Source organism: Peromyscus maniculatus, chromosome 2 (assembly GCF_049852395.1).
Source record: "Peromyscus maniculatus bairdii isolate BWxNUB_F1_BW_parent chromosome 2, HU_Pman_BW_mat_3.1, whole genome shotgun sequence".
Classification (NCBI taxonomy): Eukaryota; Metazoa; Chordata; class Mammalia; order Rodentia; family Cricetidae; genus Peromyscus; species Peromyscus maniculatus.
In genome coordinates, this window is record NC_134853.1 from 70,317,450 (window position 1) to 70,339,729 (window position 22,280).

General features: G+C 45.7%; 1 protein-coding gene across 3 annotated transcripts in view; it reads left to right on the forward strand.

Annotated features, from left to right (window-relative positions):
* Positions 1–22,280, forward strand: part of Tdrd7 (tudor domain containing 7) — a 69,158-nt gene that overhangs the window by 34,800 nt on the left and 12,078 nt on the right. For all 3 annotated transcript variants that reach the window (XM_076564152.1, XM_076564153.1, XM_006973696.4), the window contains exons 7-14: positions 4,175–4,758; positions 7,119–7,305; positions 9,986–10,097; positions 12,062–12,264; positions 14,458–14,592; positions 16,550–16,636; positions 19,072–19,206; positions 21,709–21,819. In XM_076564152.1, the coding sequence (XP_076420267.1) occupies positions 4,175–4,758; positions 7,119–7,305; positions 9,986–10,097; positions 12,062–12,264; positions 14,458–14,592; positions 16,550–16,636; positions 19,072–19,206; positions 21,709–21,819 (1,554 nt within the window). The remainder of the gene's footprint in view (positions 1–4,174; positions 4,759–7,118; positions 7,306–9,985; positions 10,098–12,061; positions 12,265–14,457; positions 14,593–16,549; positions 16,637–19,071; positions 19,207–21,708; positions 21,820–22,280) is intronic.

The following is a 22,280-nucleotide window of genomic DNA, read 5'->3' on the forward strand; positions in this document are numbered from 1 at the left end:
AACCTTTGATTCCTTCCCAGGGATGTGCCTGAATCGGGTGGGCCAGAGGAACCAGAAGTTGTAAAAGTCCTCTCCTGGGAAATTTATTAGAAGTGGCTTCCCGGCTGTCACATGCAGGAAATTGTAAAAAGACATGTTTCTGTGTTGGGAGCTGAGATAGGAGCCCATGTGTAAATTCTAAGCCCTGTGACATGGGCCAGAGTACAGAAAAGAGCAGACGTCCCACACCCATTATAACCATGGTTCCTTAGCTTTGGGGAGACTTGGAGGGTGGAGGAGAGAACTAGGTCTCCTTTGTAAGCCCATTGCCAGAGAATTAGAGATGCCATGCTTTGTGGGAGACAGCAGTCAGAGGAGAGTGACGGGAAAAGCAAGTTTTCATCTGTAAGACATTTGAAAACAAATGAGCTAAAAATTATATGTTTTTATTTTTTAAGTCTAAATAATGTCTTCCATGTATGTTCCCCTTTGAACTGAGAAACCCTTAAACCACTGGTTCTCAGCCTGTAGATCTCAACCCCTTTGGGGGTCAAAGACCCATCCACAGGGGTCGCCTAAGAACCATCTGAAAACACAGATATTTACATTACAATATATTACAGTAGCAACATTACAGTTATGAAGTAGCAATGAACTGATTTTATGGTTGGGGTCACCACAACCTGAGGAACTGGATGAAAGGGTCGCAGCATTAGGAAGGTTGAGAACCATTGCCTTAAGCCATTCTCCAAAGGTTGGTTAATGAAGTATTGGTCCACGCATGTTTTCCGTGTCACCAAACTTGGCAGGGGATACATTTGCCTGAAATGTTGAATGCTGTATGAATTAACTGTAGCTAGGTCAGGGTGTTCCTGAAGTTAGGTCAACAGGCCAGACAGTTGAAGAAGAGATGAGTTCAGGCCTTCAACTTCTTTTGAAATAAGGAAGCAGTCTACAGCCATAGCTCCCTGAACACACCCAGGCTTATCTGAAATAAGGAAGAACCCGCTACAATTTCGCTGGAGCTTACACTAAAGAAAGTCATGGAACGGGGAGTGGTTACTTTAGACAAAAGCACAGACGGCTGAAGGAGCCGTCTGCTAGTCCAGGTCATTTCCTGACTGTTGCCTGGACTTTGGGTCCATTCTTACTAGTCACTTTGTATGCCGACTGGCAAAGTTTGATGCTACAGACAAGTATACTGTTCTGGATGACTTTTAAGATTATTCTGGAATTAGTCTTAGCACTTGAGAAGTAGAGGTAGGGTCAGGAGTTCAGGGTCATCAGATGGATAACAAATTTCATGCCAGTCTGGGCTACATGAAACTATCTGAAAACCACAGATTATTTTTGAATAAAAACTAGAGAAAATAGGATTGTGCTTTTGCCTTAGACCAACTTCTACTAAGTGGATAAGTTGTCCATAACTTTTGTCAAAAACAGGGGTTCCTGCTTGGAAGAGCTCACTCCACTGGCTGTGTGCAAAGACTGTGCATAGACCATTGCTGTAGGTCATCACTTCTCATCACACTTAACACACAGGAAGAAGTAGAGGCTTGGCATGGGAGCAGGTGGGGGACAGGGACCAAGTAAATGTTGAAGTGTCCTATATTTTCAGGTAACTTCCTTGGAAATAAAAGCATCATAAAACTGAAAACTGTGTCCTTTTAGGGGTTATATGCGGACACATGCAGTTGTGGACTGAGGCTTCTGTCCTATTCTCTGCTGACCTAGCTAGCCCACCATGCACTTGAGGGAAGGGATTGAGGAGAGCTTGGTGGGTGAAGGCTAAAGAGAGTTTGCAGGCAGCCCAGCAGCCTCCTCTGGCTTTGGATATGGAAGACTGCCATGTCTCGAATTACACCAGCTGGAATCGTATACACGTGAAGCACTCACAGCCTTGTTTTTTCTTTTTTCATTTGTCCAGGAAGTATATTTTCCAATCTCCCCTGGATGCTCAGCATACATTCTGATATGCTATGCAGCATGCTAAGGCACGGCACAGACTGACATTTTAAAACTGCAGATTTAAAGCCAGGCATGATGGTGCTTGTGATCCTTGCTGCTTCAGAGGTTGAGGCAGGAAGATGACATTTCAAGGCCAGCTCAGGCTGCATAGCAGACCCTGTCTCAGAATAGAAAAGGGCTGAGAACGCTGCTTAATGCTAAAAGGTTTGCACTAATTCATTCCCCAACACTGGAAAGACAATTAAAAAAGATAAGAATTCAGATGTAAGAAGTTGATGACCACGGAGCAACTTAACCGCAGGCACACGAATAGTGGTGGCCACACGGGACATGCCTGCAGCGGTACACGTGCAGTGCATCACTTCCTGGGCTTTTCAGAGTCGGGCGTTTTCTTGAGTCCTTGAAACTTAAGCACACATTGGCAGAAGCATAGGGAAGAAAACCCAAGGCTTTATACTTAGGTCAGTGTTCCCCACTTCCTTTGCATCATGAAGAATCTGTAATCAGACAAAAGGAATCTTTGGGGTTTTGCTTGTTTTGTTTTTTGAGACACAATCTCCTGTAGCCCAGGCTGGCCTCATAAATTTAGTATGTGGCTGAAGATAACTTTGAGCTCTTCCTACCTCCACTGCCAAAATGCTAAGGTTAGAAATGAATGCCCCAATGCCTAGCTCCAAAAGGAATCTTTTAATGTCATATTGACCATGGCTTTTGATTTATTGAAGGCCTTCCCTGGCAGTGTCTTTATACATGAACATCTATGATCTGTTTTCCTAAACTGTGTGTAAAAAGTGAGGTAAATGGAGTCATGTTCTTCATTAATAAGCTGGCCAGTCAGCAGAAGTATTCTGTAATCCCAACTCTTAAGAAATGGAGGATCAGATGGCCTGGTATATGTGGTAATGCATGCCTGTAATCCTAGCACTAGGAAGGCAGAGGCAGGTGGATCTCTGTGAGTTTGAGGCCAACCTGGTCTACATAGTTCTAGGACAACTGGATCTATGTAGAGAGGCCCTGTCTCAAAAGAGAAGGGGGTGAGGGGTGGATGGAGGGAGGAAGGGAGGAAAAATCAGGAGTTTAGAGCCAGTTTATGCTATCTAATGAGTTCAAGGCCAGCCTGGGCTGCAGGTAGCCCCGTCTAAAAGCAAACTGCAAGAAACACAACAGTAACACAGGAAGCAATCTGTTGTCTTCGGTGGTTCCCTATAAACTTAACATCGTAGTGGATTCCTCTAAAGATTCTAAATTGTAGTTGAGGGATAGCCAGATGCAACTGATAACAGGGATCATTCCAGAAGGCCGTGAATCTGAAGTCAGGGTAAGGTGAGGAATCTGGTTTTATGAAAGGCTAAATAGTGTGTGTCTAGGCTTTGGAGGCTCAGAAATGCTGCAGCGCTGCGTGACTGGCACCTGGCCTGTTGTGACTTTGCCATTATAGTGCGAAGCAGCCGTAGGTTACATAAGCTGGGGAGGCTTCATGAACACTGAATCTCATAGGACATTCACACGTGAAACGATTCTTCTGATTTGTCAGCCATTTAAACTTTAAAGGCCAGTCTTAGCTCACGAGTTGGGAACTTCACTGGGCAGGAGGCTGGCAGTTGCCAACCCTGGTCTGTCAGTGGAAGGGCTTAAGAATTGGAGGTCATCAGTTCCTGGGGCGTGTCTCTTCAGGCATGTAAAGTCAGAGGCTGGGTGACACCTGATGGTCTTTCCCTACTAGTTCCTCAGGACGGCAGTGCTTGCAGTTCCCTTTCTGCTGTGGTGAGTGCTCAGACTACCTTATCTCTGGGGCATCTTTACTAAGAGCCCACGAGTGGAGAGCTGAGGTAGAAAGGCAGCACTCGTGCTGCGCTGAGATTAGTCCTTGCGTTCCTCCCATTGGGGTATTCCCGACATAATGTCATCTCCCCCTGGATCGAGTGGTTTTTGCAAGCTTGGCTCTGAGTTTGGCAGAGGAACACAACCAGGGCAGAAGCCACACGATCCCCTGGGGAGGTTTAAGTCTTAACTGGGTGCTGAGTGAAATGATGCCTTTCCTTTCCCTGATTGTTTCTGAACTGTGGCTCATGTCATTTGTTAGGTGATGCATTCAGAAGAACATGGACACTTGTTTGCATCTTGAAATTGAAACAGTGCTTTTCTCAAATATGAAATACATTACTGTGTTTTCAGGTTTCTCTTAGCCACTGAAATATCCGTCATTTGCTTTCTTTAAAATTTTCAGGTGGAAAAACCTGGTGGTGGTGGTCAAGATTTGCTTCTTTATCCTGCCAAGAGAGAGAAGCCCTTGAGAAGTGAACAGGACCCTGAGAAGGAGCTCCCGACCCCACCGCCTGCTCCCAAGCAGGAGGTGCCATCGAAAGGGAGCCCAGCAGTGATGCCCGATGTCAAGCAGAAGGTGGCAGAGCTGCTGGTGAAATACTCGAGTGGCCTTTGGGCAAGTGCACTCCCCAAAGCATTTGAGGACACGTACAAAGTCAAGTTCCCGGAGGATGCCTTAAAAAATCTTGGCTCACTCTCTGATGTGTGCACCATAAGCTACATCTCTGGAAACGCTCAGAAGGCAATTCTGTATGCGAAACTCCCCCTGCCCGCTGACAAGATCTTAAAGGATGAAGGGCAGGCACAGGGAGATTTTGACATCAAGTCCATGATTGAACAAGAGTATTTGCAGATAGAAAAAAACATGGCCGAAAGTGCTGATGACGTTGTGGAGGACGTCACCGTGCCGCCTCTGGTGATTCCCACCGAGGCCTCCCCGTCTGTGTTGGTGGTGGAGCTGAGCAACACCAATGACGTGGTTATCAGGCAAGTTGGCATTCCTGGTCGTTAAGGTGCTGTGCGGTGTTGTCTCTTGACCATTCTCTGCGTGGATGCGGTTTGCATGGATGCCGCCCTTAGGGGGTGTAGTGAAGTGCAGTAATGGACCAATATGTGTTAAGTAGGACTCCTAGTTCTTAAAATTGGAATGATGATGTGAACTTAGGAAAATCATGTCCTAAACATATTGGCAACTGTATCAGAAACATGACGTTTCTATCCAACCTGTAAGCAGCAAGCCCCCTTCAGACCAGGTTATGCCATCGGTCTAGGACTGTGCAGCAGTCCTAAAAAGTCAGGGGAGCTAACTTCACCGTGTATCTCAGATGAGCCGCCTGACCCAGAGGTGCCCTGCTGACTTGAGTCTTTAGATGCCATTGTGTGGAACGAGTAGTGGTCACCTAACTGTCTAATGATATAGCTAGAATTGGAAACATCAGCTTAACTCTGAATTCTTGTATTAGATTTTTAGGAAAACTATGACGCACACAGAAAATGTAGAAAGATTGCGATTTGCTGCTTCCTGCTGTGGGAACCTGTATCAGTGAAGCCCTGGGTCACCATCAGTGTTGACCTGGGGCTGGGTAGAGGGGGAGAACATGGAAGCCAGACAGAACCCAGTCTCCCCACTCCAAACGGCCCTTTGGTTTGGACTGCCCAGGACCGTAGCTGAGTTAGGAAAGCCCAGAGAACGCCCAAATCAAAGTCCTTCCAGAAGGAAGAGCTTGACAGCATTAAAGCTCCAGGACTTGAGAAGGCCGAGGCCGGGGAGACGACCACGCCTGGCTAGTCTCCTGGCTCTGCCGCCAGGAAGGGTCTTTGGAGGGCTGTGGTTTATATGGGGTACTGGATGCAGGGGCAGCTTTGTACTGGTGGCATGCTGAGGTTGATCGTGCTCCGTTCTCTGCTCCCTCCCTCCCTCCCTCAGGTAATTTGGAGACAGTGCACGAACCTGTGCTTGCTCCCCCACTCTCACCCAGCTGTAGCACCCTCCCTTGTTCTCACCCAGAAGTGCAGCCACCCTCCTCTACTGGCTCTTCCTCCCAGGAGCCCTGCCAGGAGTTTGTACTGAGCAGACTCGTCACCACCTCAGTTTAGGCCCTCAAGTAGGCACTCTTACCAGGTCCCAGGCTCCCAGGAGACTGGAGCCCGGTGGAGGACTACATCCAGCCTCTCCTTAACATTTGCTGCACTCAGTAAATGTAAGTGACGGAGTTTGACAAAGTATCTAACAGTTCAGAGACAAAGAGTACATGTAGAATTCCATCTTACAAATAGCCATTGTCTCCAAAGATGCATTCTTTGCAGTTTGTGTAAAACTGCTTTCTAGCTTTCCCCCTTGTCTCTAGTAACAGGAAGGTTGGCTGGGCCATCTTCTGTCCTGCTGATAGCTACGAGGACCACATGGAGCAGTTCCTTAGAGTTTCCTCAAACCACCTGAGGCTCTGGGTAAAAACTGGAGCAATACAAGAAACAGGGTTCTTGTGGCTCCCTCACCTCCTTGACTGGGTGCCTGGGGGCTCGTGTGGCTGAGATGTTCTAATTTTATGAGCCAGACTTGCTTTTCCAGATCTAGCATCCTGGAATGAGGCCCTTAAGGAAGGCAAAACACCAGCCTGTTCATGGCAGACAAGATAGAAATGTGTTTTGAAAACACACTGGATCAAAGGACTGCATGTCAGCAGTAGAAATGTTTAGGAAAGACTGGGGTGTGTTTGAAAAGAATACTTCTCAGGATAGACATTGTAGAGGCACCCAGCCAGAGCATGTCACCTCTGAGGTATTAGCTCAACTTTTTGTTGTGATTTGCTCAAATTTTTAAAGTTTTTTGGGGGCATTGCATCGCTGTGTTTGCCTGTCTTGCAGGGCTAGAGATGTAGCCCAGGGCCTGGCACAGGCTAGGGAATTGCTCTGCCACACACACCCCTCAGCCTCATTTTGTTCTTTTTTGGTAGTTTCCCTGCTTTTCAAAGCTTGAGAATTCTGAGGTGCAGCCGAGGCCAGGGTCAAACTCTGCCGGATTCTCTTTTTCAGTAGTCCATACAGATCCCAGCAGCCTCAATCAATCCCTGGAGGGCTCATCTGGCCTCCTGTGGTGTCTCCATGTACCTTCCCTCCTCCCTCCCCGGGGGCCTCCAGTGCCTGCTTTTCACCCCGCCCCCATTCTCAGACTGTCAAACATTGCCACCTTAGGCAGTGATCTCCAGCCTCCTGTCTTCCTGCACTTAGACTAATCTTCCCTAAGCACAGTCCCTCCCCCTGCTGGTGAGCAGGGGTGAAACTGGACGGAGGGATGGCTGCAGGGGAGGTAGGAGCACCAGTGACGCCTAATGGGTCTGTCAATCCAGGTATGTAGGCAAAGACTACTCAGCCGCTCAGGAACTGATGGAGGATGAGATGAAGGAGTATTACAGTAAGAACCCCAAAGTCACACCAATCCAGAGCGTGCACGTGGGGCAGCTGCTGGCCGTCAACGCAGAGGAAGATGCCTGGTTACGCGCACAGATCATCTCCACGGACGAGAACAAGATAAAGGCAAGCTCAGTTTTGTCTAGCGTGAGGTAGATATGTTACCGGTTTTCAGGTAGGACTGTTGGCTTCTCATTGTCCTTCCATATCCTGTGTGACTTCACCAGAAATTCAAAGATGGTGTCTGTTATGTCAGTGGTAGTCATGAGATCTCTAAAGTCACAGCGCAAACCTAAAGTCCTCTGGGAGCCGCAGGACTCAGATCTAATCAGAAGGGCATTTCCCTACGCTCAGCACTGAGGAGCTCTGGGAGCCGCTTCAAGCAGGCTTTTCCCCGAGGAAGCAGTCCCCGCAGAGAGCTGCTGTTCTTCTCTCAGTGTCTTAGCCTGAGCTGGGCTGCTCCCAGGGTCACCCTCAGTCCTCTTGAGTCCTTGTCCTGTCCCATCACCAGGCTCCAGGACTTCTGGAAGCTAGGAGGTGTGTGCAGGCATGAAGAATACTCGGGTGACAATGAGATCTGTGGCCACTTGATGGTGCCAGAGAACCAGAAATGGAAGCCCTGGGTGCCTGCTGGCTGGTGGTAATCCCCAGCTGAAATGCTTGCTCTGCTCTCCTAGAGCAAAGAACACAGGGTGAGGTGGATGAGTCATGGGCCTATCCAGGGACAAGTGTTTTGTGAATTGTGGTTGCCATATAAATATATGTTACCAGCTGGACCTGGTGGTACAGGTCTGTAATCCAGCTACTTGGGAGGCAGAGGCAGGAGAGAACAGTTTCAAGGCCAGCCTGGGCAACAACTTTGTGAGAACCTGTCTCAGTTACAGGATGTAACTCAGTGATAAAGTACCTGCCAGGGATGCATTAGGCCTCGAGTTCAGTCTCCAGTACCACAGAACAAACAAAATTTCACCACTACTACCACCACAGCAAAAATACAGTGTGGTGATCAGTAAAGAAGGCAGCTGCAGACAAACCCTGGAAGACTCTGGAGCCCTCCAGAGTAGTCTGTTGGTAGGCTAACAATATGGCCTGACTTTCTCTGGAGTCTGGATCTCTCACAAACTGCATCCTGTCTTCAGAGTATATACCATGGGTTCAGGAAGAACAAGTCCAAGTTGCAGCTGTAGATTGCTGTTAATGAAAATGAAAGCTGCCTGAGAATCTTGAGGCCTGTGAGAGGAAGAAATGAAGTATGGGAAAGTGGACTTGTGCACTGAAGTGGCCAACAGCTGTCCCTTTGGACTCTGCCAGCAACCTGGGTCCAGCATCATTTCCTAAGAGGGAGGCTTTGCCACAGCAACCAGGCACATTCACCACGTGCTCTGGAGTTGGAGGGCTCTTTGCCCCTTTCCTTCCTCACACTGCTGTGGAGGAATTTATCTTCATTTTCTGCTGAAGACATGAGGACATGCCTCTGTTGACGAGTATTTCCAGCCGACTCTCTGCCTGCCCTTTGTTGTTTGCTTTGAATTTTATGTTTAATAACTATCATGTGCTTTCATTAAGGGAGTGTAGTAGGTTTTCAACAGTGTCAGATGCTTAGTTATTCTAAATCCATGATGGTAAAACTTAGTTTCTAGTTACTAAGGAAAAAAAAAAGCTTTCATAGCTTGGGAGGCAGAGGCAGGCAGATCTCCAGCCTGGGCTATTTAAATGAGTCCCAGGCAAGGCAGGCTACATAGTGAGACCTTGTCTTAGAAAATAGAGGGGGAGACTTTGTGGTTTTTAGGACTTTTCAGCAGAGTGGTGTGTGCTGTAGAAGTCATCTCTGTGCTAATGGTGTGTGTCCAGTCACACTTCCATAGCTGTAATGAAGTATCCTGACAAGAGACAACTCAGGAGAACGGGTTAATTGGGCTGCAGTCCTGCCCTGCAAGAGGGCCAAGTCAGGAACAGAGCCGTTAGTCCCTCTGAGGCAAGAGCAGGGAAAATGAATGCATGCACGCTTGGTGCTCAGCAGAGTCCTCTGCTTTTATACAGTCCAGGGCATGGTGCTGCCCACTTGGAGCCTAGGTCTTCCTGTGTCATTTGAGGCAGTTGAGATAGTCCCCACAGACATTCTACAGGCTACCCTGATGTAGACTCGCCGAGACACTTCCCAGGTGATTCCAGGTTATATAAAGGTGACAAGAATGTCCAGTGCCAGCTTTATCTCAGAGCCAGGCCTTTGCTAAGGTGCATGAAGACATAATCTAGCTTTGTGCACTAGAAGAAAACACTGGGTTTTTCTTTCTTTTTTTTAAAAGTAGAGTTCTGTATTGTCCAGCCTGACGTCATTGTTGCCCCCGACAGAATCATGTCAGCCCCTAGTAGCACAGTGGCTGAGAGCAGGCTGTCACAAGTGCTGCTTTGGGATTCCAGCCTGTGGCCAGTATCACAGGACTGATGGCTTCTCTGGAAACATCTACTGCCCCTCAGAATGGAGAGGATGGGTGGAGGGAGGACAAGCATTGGATGAAGATGGGGAGACGCAGCAGCATTGGAGGCCTAGGTGAGGCCTCCGAGTCTGGCCTTGCTCTTCCTGGTGACTAAGGGGCGAGGTAGCAGACCAGGGCCTGGAACATGGGGACCCTGAGACCCAGCCTGCTGTCGTCTTCTGGATGCATCAGGGAGCCTTTCCTTTGGCTTTGAGGAGACAGCTGAGGTACTTGGTGCTTATGGAATAAAGTGAATCCACTTAATGTGTCCCAGTTTTGGTAAGGATAGAGACCATGCATAGACATGACTGGCTTTGCTTTGTCCTTAGGTGTGCTATGTGGACTACGGCTTTTGTGAGAATGTCGAGAAGAGCAAAGCTTACAGACTGAACCCACGCTTCTGCTCTCTGTCCTTCCAGGCCACCAAGTGCAAGCTGGCAGGTAAGTGGGCTCCTTAGAAAACCCTGTCACCAGTTCAGTGTTCAACCTGGGAATGCTCGCTGTGTAGCCCAGGCTGACCTCGAACTCCTCTTTCCTCACCTCCTCAGTGCTGGTGTTACAGGGGTGGCCTACCACACCCAGCGCGTGACTTTAATGTTTTTCTTGAAAGGTTCAGTGAAGAATTCATATGTAAGGTGTTCTGTCTAAGATGTAGTAATGATGAAAATGTGACAGTGTTTTTGTTATATTTATTATATAGAACGTAGCTCATTGTATTTTAGTATAAAAAGTTCATCTAGCCATTTGAAAGGGTTTATGTCTTGTTTGGTCTTAGTAAAAGCCCATACGACCCTATATCATGGGACTCACTCCTGTTGCTTCAAGTATTAGGAGGGGCCCTCAGGCCTCCCCTGGAGATGGACTTTGGAGATGCACTCTGCTAGCAACCTTGTGCACCCAAGCTGAGTGGGACTGTGGGGTGTGCTGGTTCTTGCACCTTTCCTCTTTACAGAAGCATAGGAATGTGCACATGTGGGTGACAGGAGGAATGAGGTATGGAAGGAAGGCACAGTGAGGTTAAGGGTATTAGGCACTGTACCAAGGAGGCTTGCACTTCTAAAGGCAGAATTCTTTTTCTAAATTTTCTGTCTCTCTCTCTCTCTCTCTCTCTGTGTATGTACACACACACACACACACACACACACACACACACAATGTATGCATTCTTCATGTATACAGGTGCCTGTGGAGGCCAGAGGCATCAGCTCCTGTGTCCTTGGAGTTACAAGCAGTTGTGGGCCCCCCAGTATAGGTGGAAGGGTGGGGAGCTCGGCTAACCACTGAGCCACCTCTCCAGCCCTCAGATCGTAGTTCTTACATGAAAAGGAACCCTCTACAGAAATACCCCTTAAGCTGAGTATGTACCTCACCCATGTGATGCCAGCATTTCAGAGTCTAAGACCATGAATTGGAGGCCAGCCCAGGCTACGTAGTCAGTTCTAGGCCAGTGTGGACTTACAGAGTGAGACCCTGTCTCAAAACAGAATAAAGGGGTTGGGCAATGTCCCCATCAGCAAGGATGAGACCTTATGTCTTTGAAGGGCCTGAATCTGAGATAAGCCCAGTGAGCTTTTAAGAGCCAATCAAAAGTTGTGAGATTGGTTTTAGTTTTGAAAGGATGCATCACAAGTGCAGAACAAAAGTCCCGATGCTGAGTCGAAGGTATGAGAATAGTTCCAACACTGAGTCTTGAGAACGGGTAGAGCAGGAGGAATCCGCCTTATAACTCACATTCAAAGAGAAACAGAAAAAGAGGCCTCTAGTCCGACTGCAGGAAATGGCGTGCTTGTTTAGTTCAGTAGATGAACTTAGATTTGCCATCTACGTGTTATGTTGAATTCCAGTTGTCAAAGAACTGAAAGAGTCATTAGTTTGCAACATTGCACCTGATGCCTGTGTTGGCTGCAACATCAGTTTCTTTTGATAAATCAGATAAATTCAGAGGTTCTGTGGTATCCTCAGTCGGTGATGAATCAGGAGGAAAAGGGGGAGGGAGGGAGGATTTCAATTTTCAATAATAGGTATTAATTTTATAAGAAAAGTAGTTATACAAGTTTAATTGAACAAAACAGATGTAGGAAAGATAAGACAGTGACATGATTGACAGGTTCTTGATCATGTTAGTCTCTTGTTTTACACACACATTTGCACGTGTCTTGAAGGCTGCTCCTTCAAAAAGGTCTGGCTGGTCATCAGTCTCCTTATGTTAAGAATGCCTGCTCTGATCGTCTCTTAAAGAGGTGTTCACCTCATGCCCTTTATCTCCAGCTGTACAAGGTAAAGAAGATTGTGAAATGAAGCCTCCATTTAAAAGTGCACCATTAATGGCTGGTCAAATAGACATGAAGTTGTCCATCCACGATGCTTCTGTCTACGTAGAAATGAAAGCAGTTGCTGTTTTCCAGGGTTGGAGATTCTGAACGATGATCCTGACCTTGTGAAGGTGGTCGAATCATTAACATGTGGGAAGATCTTTGCTGTGGAGATACTGGACAAGTCAGATATCCCCTTGGTGGTTCTGTATGACACCTCAGGAGAAGATGATATCAACATCAACGCCACCTGCCTGAAGGCCATATGTGACAAATCTCTAGAAGTTCATCTCCAGGTACCACTGTGGTCACTGTTCAGAGTGAAGTGTGGGGGTGGGGTGGGGTCCTCTGCAAACGTTGTGGCCATCTTAGCTTTTGAGGAGTTCCATCCAAGCATGCACAACTGTAGAACAGCAGTAACAAAGCCTGCTGCAGGGGCATGTGTCTGTAACCCTAGCTCTGGGAACAAAGGCGGGGTGATGTCATCCATCCAGCAAGAGCCCCTGTCTCCAAAGGTAAGATGGAAAGTGGTCTACATATGAAAACATACATGCAGGCACATGTGTACACACACATGCACTTAAAAGAAAAAAGGAAAAAAAGAGTGAAGGGGGGGAGCTGAGAAGAAAATCATCAGAACAGAAAGTTAAAGATTTTAGGGAAATCACTGATAGCACGTAACTAGGAAAACAAGGGTGGGGTAGAAGGAAAGGGACAGCTCCTTCCTACAGCTCCTTACTGGGGAAAACCGGGGAGGAGGAGGAGGAGGAGATGGAGATGACAAGCCAGTCCTCGTAATTATTTCACAGGGATTCACTTTCTTATTTTCCCGTTTCTGAGGTGGAAATGATTTTATATGAAATTTTCCTGTAAAGATTAAAAAACACAAGGAAAAATTCTGTCCTTGAGAATATTTGTTAGCTTGAATATTTTAAATCTGTAGGACGTAAGTGCTCTAAATGAGTGAACTAATAAATTATAGAATATCCAACTGAAAGAATAGGGTGGGTGCTAAAGAACAGACTTACCTTTTTTTTTTTTCTTTTTCGAGGCAGGGTTTTTCTATGTAGTTTTGGTACCTGTCCTGGATCTCACTCTGTAGCCCAGGCTGGACTTGAACTCATAGAGATCTGCCTGGCTCTGCCTCCTGAGTGCTGAGAATAAAGGTTTGCTCCACGGCTGCCCGGCCAGACTTACCATTTTAAAAACTTGATAAAAAACATTTAGGGAAAGGGGCTTTTAACAAATAGAACTATGAAATTTTTTTATATATTGTGATTTGACCCCAAAAATGGCTAAGATTAAAACTTTATGTTGATTATAGTTTTTGAGAATCATTAAAATTCATGTAGCCCATTGTGCAGGCTAGTTTTATGTCAATATGGCACAAGCTAGAGCCTTTTGGGAAGAGGGAATCTCAATTGAGAAAACACCCCCATCAGATTATCATATAGGGGTATTTTCTTGCTTGATGATGTTGTGGCAGAGCCCTGCTCACTGTGGGTGGCACCACCCCGAGGCAGGTGTTCCTGGGGTGTGTAAAACAGCAAGCCATGAAGAGCAAGCCTGTAAGCAGCGCTCCTCCACGGCCTCTGCTTCAGTTCCTGCCTTTAGTTCCTTCCCTGACTTCTCTCAGTGGTAGACTCTAATCTTTAGTTCCTTCCCTGACTTCTCTCAGTGATAGACTATAATCTTGCAAGGTGAAGTAAACCCTCTTCTCCCCAAGTTGTTGTGGTCAGTGTTTATCACACCAACAGACACCTAACAGACACAGAAGACTGGTAATGGAATGGACTTTTTGAGATTTAAAAACAACAGTAAGTTTCCGTGTCATTATTTGTGAGCTGGCAGCCCAAAGAAAATCCCGCCTACAAAACCCCTTCTGTTAATCTTGTAAAAGTATGGTTTTGGAACACTTTTTATTCTTGGAGAGACAATAAGCCAGTTCAGAACACACTCAGCCTTCCAGATGATGGGCCATGTAGAAAATGTCTCTTTTGTACCTGACACAGTTAACACCTGTATCGTTTAAGTTGTGAATTTTCATCTGCCCAGATGTCTTTGAACTCACAGAATTTAAAAGTGTTGCGTTAGTTCATTTTCTTGTCACTGTGACCACACCTGACAGAGCTGGAAGGAAGAAGGGTTTACAGGCTGTGCTGTAGGGGATGTGGTCCACCGTGACGGGGAGCTGTGACTGTGGGCAGGTGGGGTACCCGGCACCTGCTTCTGTAGCCAGGAAGCAGACATGAAGGAGTCCAGCCTGTGGGATGATGCCACCCACACTGATGCCAGGTATTCACTCAGTGTAACCTTTCTAGAAACACCCTCATGCATACTTCAGAGGTATCGTGGCTCTCAGGGTTGTCAAGTTGAGAGTGTCTGTTAGCCACCACAAGTATGTAACGTGATGGGCTGTGCAGGGTACTGCTTGGGGAGGTCAAGGGAAGCATTTGTCCTCAGACAGGCTCCCTGTTTGCTTGTTCCAGGTGGATGCCATGTACACCAACGTCAAAGTGACTAACATTTGCTCTGACGGCACACTCTACTGTCAGGTGCCCTGCAAGGGTCTGAACAAACTCAATGACCTTCTGCATAAGACCGAGGACTACTTCCACTGCAAGGTATGGTGGGTGGAGCACCACCTCCTAAGATCAGCCTCAGACTGCAAGCAGGGGCTCAGGGTGCGCTGGGGTGAATAACTGCTTAATAAGTAGAGGCTGATCTTTCAAAACGGTGGGTAGAAAACCCAGGTTGCAGAGCTTTGGGGAAACTCCCGCTCCTGCTTTGGAACATGCAGGTGCAGCAGTGTGTTCCAGTGAAAAAACCACGGAGATAGTTGCAACACTGCCTAGAACGGTGCCTGGCATGTAGGAAGCATTCAGCAATGCAATACTTAGTTACTTACTGCAGGCAGCTGATGCGTCCTAAGCACAGCTGCCTGTGACTGTCCTCAGGAGCCAGCTTGTCATGCATCCCCCTCCAGCTCTCTGCTGAAGAGAGACAGCCCATCAGTGTGGCTCTATGTGTCAGTTGTGTGGGCCCCTTCCTCCTCCTCTCCCTCTTCCCTTCCCTCCTTCCTTTCATCCTGAATCAGGACATGCAGAGGTTTTAAGTCACTAATAGGATTTCCTTACCTCCAGAATGTGTTGTGCTTTCCAGATAACAAACTCTTGCTTCAGCCCTGTCCTGTCACCCCTGGAAGGGAACCCTTTTCTTTTACCACAAAGGATGGCTAGCACCTCAACCTACTCTGTTCAGCTCTATGTTTTGGCTACATGGCTACCCTGCCTTATGGTAGAGCAGTGGCTCTCAATGTTCCTGATGCTGTGACCCTTTAATACAGTTCATGTTGTGGTGACCCCAACCATAAAATTATTTGTTGCTACTTGATATCTGTAACTTTGCTAGTTTTGAATTGTAATGTAAATATCTGATTTGTGGTCTCCATGGGGGTCATGACCCATGAGTTGAGAACCGCTGGGGTAGAGACAGTTGTCAGTCTTCTCCATTCCTTATTTAGTTTGTACATAGAATGTGTAGTCTGAAATAGGTGTTGAATAACTTGAACTCTTACTCACGCTGTCTGGAGTGGAGGCATCAGATACATAACTTTACTCCTTTATGTTAGAGATGTCATATATGTTTATTATATATACATCATATTATATGCATACACATTTAATTAATTTTATAATTATAAATATATTACATGTATCTACATTTAAAGTGAAATAATTAAAAATAATTCATAAACTATAAATTATATAAATATAAATCATAAAATATATTATAAATTACATTATTATATGTAATATATGTTTATATATACATGTATAGTGTGTATGTAGGTAAAGTTTCATTTGCTGATTGAGTTTGGGAAAATAGGAGACCCCCGGAGAGACTAACTTGTGAGGATTCATTTGTCCTAATAACCCAGGATGCTCTAGAGTACTTGACATTTCCTAGTGCTACACCACCCAAGGGGAGTCCTTGTCCATGGAGACTCTCAACAGTCACCAGAACAGCAAACCCTGGGAAGGCCCTAAGTGCAGGCTGGGGCAGAAGAGGGCCTAGGGGGAACCCTGCCATTTATTAGCATCTCACAGGCACCGATGGCTGTGGTGATAATACTTCTTAGTTTGGATGAAAGAGAATGAACCAGTAACATGAAGTTAAATGTTAAAAGGCGGAGCGAAGCTGCCGGCCTTCATGGCTGACTCAGTCTCCTGACTTCATCTGCTCTCTGGTCGGGTCGGATCCAGCAGCCCTTTTCCTGTGTAACTAGTAGAGCCAGAGCCCACATGAGCCCCACTGACCCGGCCAACACTGTGGACACTGTAGGTGTCAGCCTGGGAGCCGTGCGTGTGCCCGCTGCGTGAGTAAACTGGCACTAGCAAGCGGGACAGCAGAAGGCAGAGTCTGCAGCACCTGGTAAGGTCGCTGTGCCTGCTGCAGCTGTTCCTGGGAGGAGAGACGTCTGACTGCCTGTGGGTAAACAGTCCATGCCTCCACGCTGCTCCAGGGCTGCAGCCATACTTGCCGAGACTAAGAACTGTTCCTTGATTTTCTGTTTCGTAGCACATGACCTCTGAGTACTTCATCTCGCTACCCTTCTGTGGGAAGATCTGCCTTTTCCATTGCAAAGGAAAATGGTTACGAGTAGAGGTAAGATCAGCCCCTTGACTTGTAAAGATTATTGTGAAGTGTTTCATATATACAAACAGATTTTCTCAATAGTACAGTAACCATGCTTGCACTTATCACCAGTTTCTGACAGCCAAGATGGCCATATGGTTTGAGCCCTGTTCTCATCCTCCTGCCTCTGCTCTAAGGAAGCCAACAGCTGAATTTCTTAATGTTTTTAGTGTATGTATTTATAACTCTACACATGGCTTTGCTGTGTATTACATATACAATAGAATGTGTGTGTGTGTGTGTGTGTGTGTGTGTGTGTGTGTGTGTGTGTGTGTGTATATTAGAACTATAGAGATAAATATGTATTTAGAATATGCAGACCGGGTAGTGGTGATGCATACCTTTAATCACAGCACTCTGGAGGCAGAGGCAGGTAGATCTCTGTGAGTTTGAGGCCAGCCTCGTCTCCAGAGTGAGTTTCAGGACAGACACAGCCAGGCTGTTACACAGAGAAATCCTGTCTTCGGAGAAAAAAAAATAGGACTAGGGAGATGCCTCCATCAGTAAAGTGCTTGCTAAACAAGCATGAGGACCCTACATAAAGAGCCAGGCACCGCAGCAAGTACCTGTGATCCCAGCTCAGGGGAGGCAGAGGAACCCTGGGGCAGCCTTGCTGAGTTGATGCACTTGAATTAGTGAGCTGTGGATTCACTGGAAGATCCTATTTAAAAAATAAGGTATAGAGTAATAGAAGAATATTCTCACCAACCTTTGGCCTCTACATGCATGTGCACATTTGTGCTCTCACACATGTGTATACACACACACACACACACACACACACACACACACACACACACGAATGATAAATTAAACTTCTTTAACTCTTACGTAAATAAGCATCAATGCATTAATCTTCTGAAGCATGCCTTTCACTCACCGTGAGACTCAGTTCTGGTGCTGTAGTAGTCTGTTTCCATGCTGTGTGATGCAGCAAGCGGAAGAGTCCACCACAGCCCCACCACTCTCCCCATGGGTGTTGGTGGTTTTGTTGCCACTGTGAACCTTCCTGTGTGCAGTATTTCTAAGAATCACAGGAAACTAGCCCTCGAAGACAAGAAACGTCATTTTAATGCTTCAACAGATTGACTGTCCTGACCTTCCCTTCAGTAAGGCTCAGCCATCCCTAGCCAAATGAAAGCAGCAATTCTAGAGTGGTTACTGCCTTTGATGTGACTTAGTTCCCAGAAGGCTGAGATGTAGGGTATGTGACCACAGGTTACGTGCCACGTGCTCAGCATGGTATTATTGAGCTCTTAAAGCTCTGTTGTTTAGTTGATAATGTGTAAATGTACAGATCTGTTTTTAATTTAAAAAATAATTCAAGACTCTCTGAAGAGTTAACAAGAGTAATATAAAGAGGCCCCACTTAGCCTGTTAACATCTTGTGTAACCGGTCTGGATTCCCAAATCAGGAAGTCAACATTAATAGAAGTACCTAATGTGCAGGATTTTCCCTCGTTTCTCACATTGTTCCACGGTGTTCTTTTCTGCCCTGGGATCCAGTCTGGATGCCCCCTTGAATTTACCTTCATGTTTCCTCTAAACCCTCCGACATGCTACTGCTTGGTCTTCGTTTTTAATGACTCTAAAGAAAGAGTAGTGCCATTTTGTAAATTCTCTTTCAAATTGAGATTTGTATCTAAGTTTCTGCTTTGTATTTTGGGGAAAAAAAGTGTTTCTTAGTGTGGTGTACAAATACTTTGATAGCAATTGTTTAAATGATGTCTTTGTTCTTGACAGTTCTCCAAGAATTGCTGGGCTCTGTGGAGTTCCCCATTGCTGTACAGTAATTTGGGCTTTCTTTTATCCCTTTGACTTTTTGAGCTTCAGATTTTTTTTTCAGTTGGCAGAAATGATTAAAAATCACTTAAGTTTGGCCGGGCAGTGGTGGCGCATGCCTTTAATCCCAGCACTTGGGAGGCAGAGCCAGGCAGATCTCTGTGACTTTGAGGCCAGCCTACTCAGAGAAACCCTGTCTCGAAAAACCAAAAAAAAAAAAAAAAAAAAAAAAAAAAAAAAAAAAATCACTAAGTTTTATAGTAAAATATGTTATTTTCAAAGCATTCTCCCTCTATAAGTAAAATTCCATCTTGAATTATTGATGTTCTTTATTAGGATATAAGAATTTTCCAACACATTTTAATATTTTAAAATAACGTCATCTAATTAGCAGCATTTCGAGAATTGGAGACATAGTAGACACTGGTGGCTTACAGTGATTGGCTGGTCAGTGCTGTTGCTGACTGTCGAGTGACTTAGAAGAAAGGCTCCATGCTGTAGTCTAAGAATATTAACTGATAGTTGGGGTGTTTTCCTGACCCTGCAGCGCTGTATGGGGGTGAGGGTGGCAGTGTGTCATCCTCCCCTGCGATAGTAGTGAGCCAGGGCTCCTCTCATTGCAGATCACGAACGTTCACAGCAGCCGGGCACTTGATGTTCACTTCCTGGACTCTGGCAATGCAACATCCGTGAAAGTATCGGAGCTCAGAGAGATCCCCCCTCGCTTCCTGCAGGAGATGCTTGCCATCCCGCCTCAGGTACGACTGTCGGCCTGGAGGTCTGCAGAGAGCTGCCTGCCTGTTGATCAGCCGTGCCAGTCCTGATCACGCTCATGAGCACAGTCTCAGTTTGTAAGCAGATAGCAGAGTGGATGTTTAGAGACGTGAATCTGACCAGTCACATTTACAGACCACTGTTTAGTAAACGCTGTTTTCAAGAACACTGAGTCATTATGTTGTTACCCAAGTAGAGGTACCAGTGTAATAATCACATACCAGTTCTGACATCTAACTAGCCAGCCTTTAGGGTGGTGTATGTAAGGGTTTATCCCCAGGGCTGCTGTTTATTTGGCTCGCCATTCTTTTGGAAATGTGTTTATATATACTCATTTTCCTGTAAGACTTTCTCCCATGTGAGAAATGGGAGTGATAACATTAACCATAGCCTGTCCTCTTACAGAGCATTCAGTTGACAGTTGTGAGTCATTATTAACTTGTCGGTCTTGTTAAGAAGTACTGACTACCTTGAGAGAAAATAGGGGATTTTTTATAGGAATATAATATATAGTCTATTAATTAAATATTATATTCTATTAAATATTTATATAAGTAATTAGTATATAACACATAAATAATATATAATTAATTACTGTGTTCTTTTAAATATTAATGGTCATAGTCAATTAAATATTTAATATTCTATTAAAATATTAATATACTGACTATATTCTATTGCATATTCTATTAAATATTTATAGATACATAATCTATGTGAAAATATAAATATTTACTATGTAAATTAATATGATTAATTCAGTGTTATATTCTATTAAATATTCATTTGCATCAGGCATGGTGGGCATGCTTCTAAAATGCCAGTCCTAGGGAGGTAGAGGCAAAAGGGAGTTCATGGTCATCCTTGGCTACACAGTGAGTTTAAGGTTCACCTGGACTCCTTGAGGCCTGGTCTCAGGAAACAACAAACAAAAAAGGACTGCATGATGCCCTTTGACTTCTCCAGAAGTCTCCCTCACCATCAGGACCAGCCTGGAAAGCATGGTTTGCTGTGACTAGCATGGCTGTAGTGTTTCTCTCAAGTCTCCATTGCCTTTCCTGACAGTTAAAAGAGAAGAATTTGGCTCTCGTGCGAGCCTGTTTTCAGAGTCTCTTTTACCCTGTTGATGTGCAGCCCTAATACTGGAAGTCCACTGCCCTGGGGGTGCTACGGTTGCTGTGACACAGCTCTGCCCTTTTTGTCTCCTCGTGGCCATGTCCACCTAAGGCCTGTATCATATTGACAAGGTCTCCCCGGCTGGAGACAGGGCTTCAGGCTTCCTCCTGCTTCTCTGAAAGTCACACACCACTCCCTTCTTTATGCTGCAATGTTGTGTGTAATAGACAATAAACACCTTTTTTCTTCCTGCTTATCTCAGATTCCTTCTTTGATAAGTGTGATAACTACTCATTACAGGTCCTTTAAGGGCAGCTTGCCCAGCCCCTAGTTAACATCTGTCTCCCCAAGAGGTCTAAGTCACAGGAGCAAACCCGTAAAGGTTGTATTCAGCTCTTCATTTTAAGATATTTTAAATGTGAAGAGATTGCCAGGATTTAAAAAAATAGTATTTTTCTCTCAGTAAAGAGCTTATTTCTAGCATCTATTTTAATCATTTAGGAAATGTGATTATATTACGTGCCCTCTTTTGGTGGCAGAGCTGCTGGGCATTCTGTGGTCTTTCCTGCCAGCCGAGCCTATACTTAGCTGTGCACCAGTCTGTTAGGCAGTCTTCCTCCCTGTCGCCTCTGCCCACCGGCCCTGCAGAGTGCTCTCTCCACTCTGAATGGCCTGGTCATCACCTGTAGCTTTTCCAGGGCATGGCAGGTGCTTAGCACAAGAGGAATCTAAGGAGGAGTGTGGGGTAGCTTTCATGTCTGTCACAAGATTTCCTCCCTCAGTTCGAGACCCACATGTGACTGAGGGAGTCCCTGAAGTCAGTCTCCCTCCTGTATCATTCTGAAGTAGCTTGGGAAGTAAGAGAGCACTGAGAGAGTGATGCATTTGGGTACCTGCAGATTTAAGGCATTTTGTCTCTAATTCTTTTCTCTGCCTCCTTCAGGAGGTGAGCACAAGTGCTCAGCACCCATGGGTCTCTCGGGAGTTTCTGGGTGAAGTAGATAAGCTTCCTTGGAGACTCTTGCAGTGAAACCAGGTTGTTGCAGGTGTCCCATCTGTTCCGCTCTGTGACCTGCCACAGGCTGCTCTTGACTATTTTACCATCCGTACAGTGGAGCCCGGAATATGTTAGACCAGAAGGATTGTGGGGTGACACAGTGTCTGGTATAAGCCCCCTGGCCCCTGGGAGGATTAAAAAAGTCAAATGAAAAGCCAGTAGTGACATAAATAGACAGCATGGCAGACAGGCAGACCACAGACTGACTGCCATCATCTGCTGCAGCGTCTGGCTTAAGGAAGTAGACGTTACATGTCCTGCCGATTTTAAGATGGTGTGTTTTAGGTTTTTGTTTGTTTGTTTGTTTTTTCAGGCTATAAAGTGCTGTTTGGCTGATCTTCCACAGTCCATTGGCATGTGGACACCAGATGCTGTCCTTTGGCTAAGAGATTCTGTTTTGAATTGCTCTGACTGTAGCATTAAGGTTAGTTACCTTCCTGGTTCTGGGATGTCTGGGAAGAGCTGGAGCTTGGGGTTCACATGGATGAATTTTACCTCACTGTCATAAATGGACACCTTCACACCAGACATGTTTTTACTTCCAAGAGATGAATTATACATGTAGCTGTAAGATATTTCCTGGCTGATTTCTATTTAAAGAGTTACCCCCATCTCCTGTATTATTACAACTCCCTTTTTCCTATTATTAATAAGGTAGAAGAGGTACTTAGTTCTCCACTGCAGTCTTGCTAAGGGAAAAATAATTAAATTGACTTGTGATCAAGTCAATTGATATGTGATCATATCTCTGAATAAATGTTTTTAAGACAATAACTATCTTTTCCTAAAATAGAGTGGATTGTGAACAGCCCATCCACTGCTAACCCTGGTGATTGTGAACAGGCCAGTCACTGCTAACCCTGGTGATTGTGAACAGCCCATCCA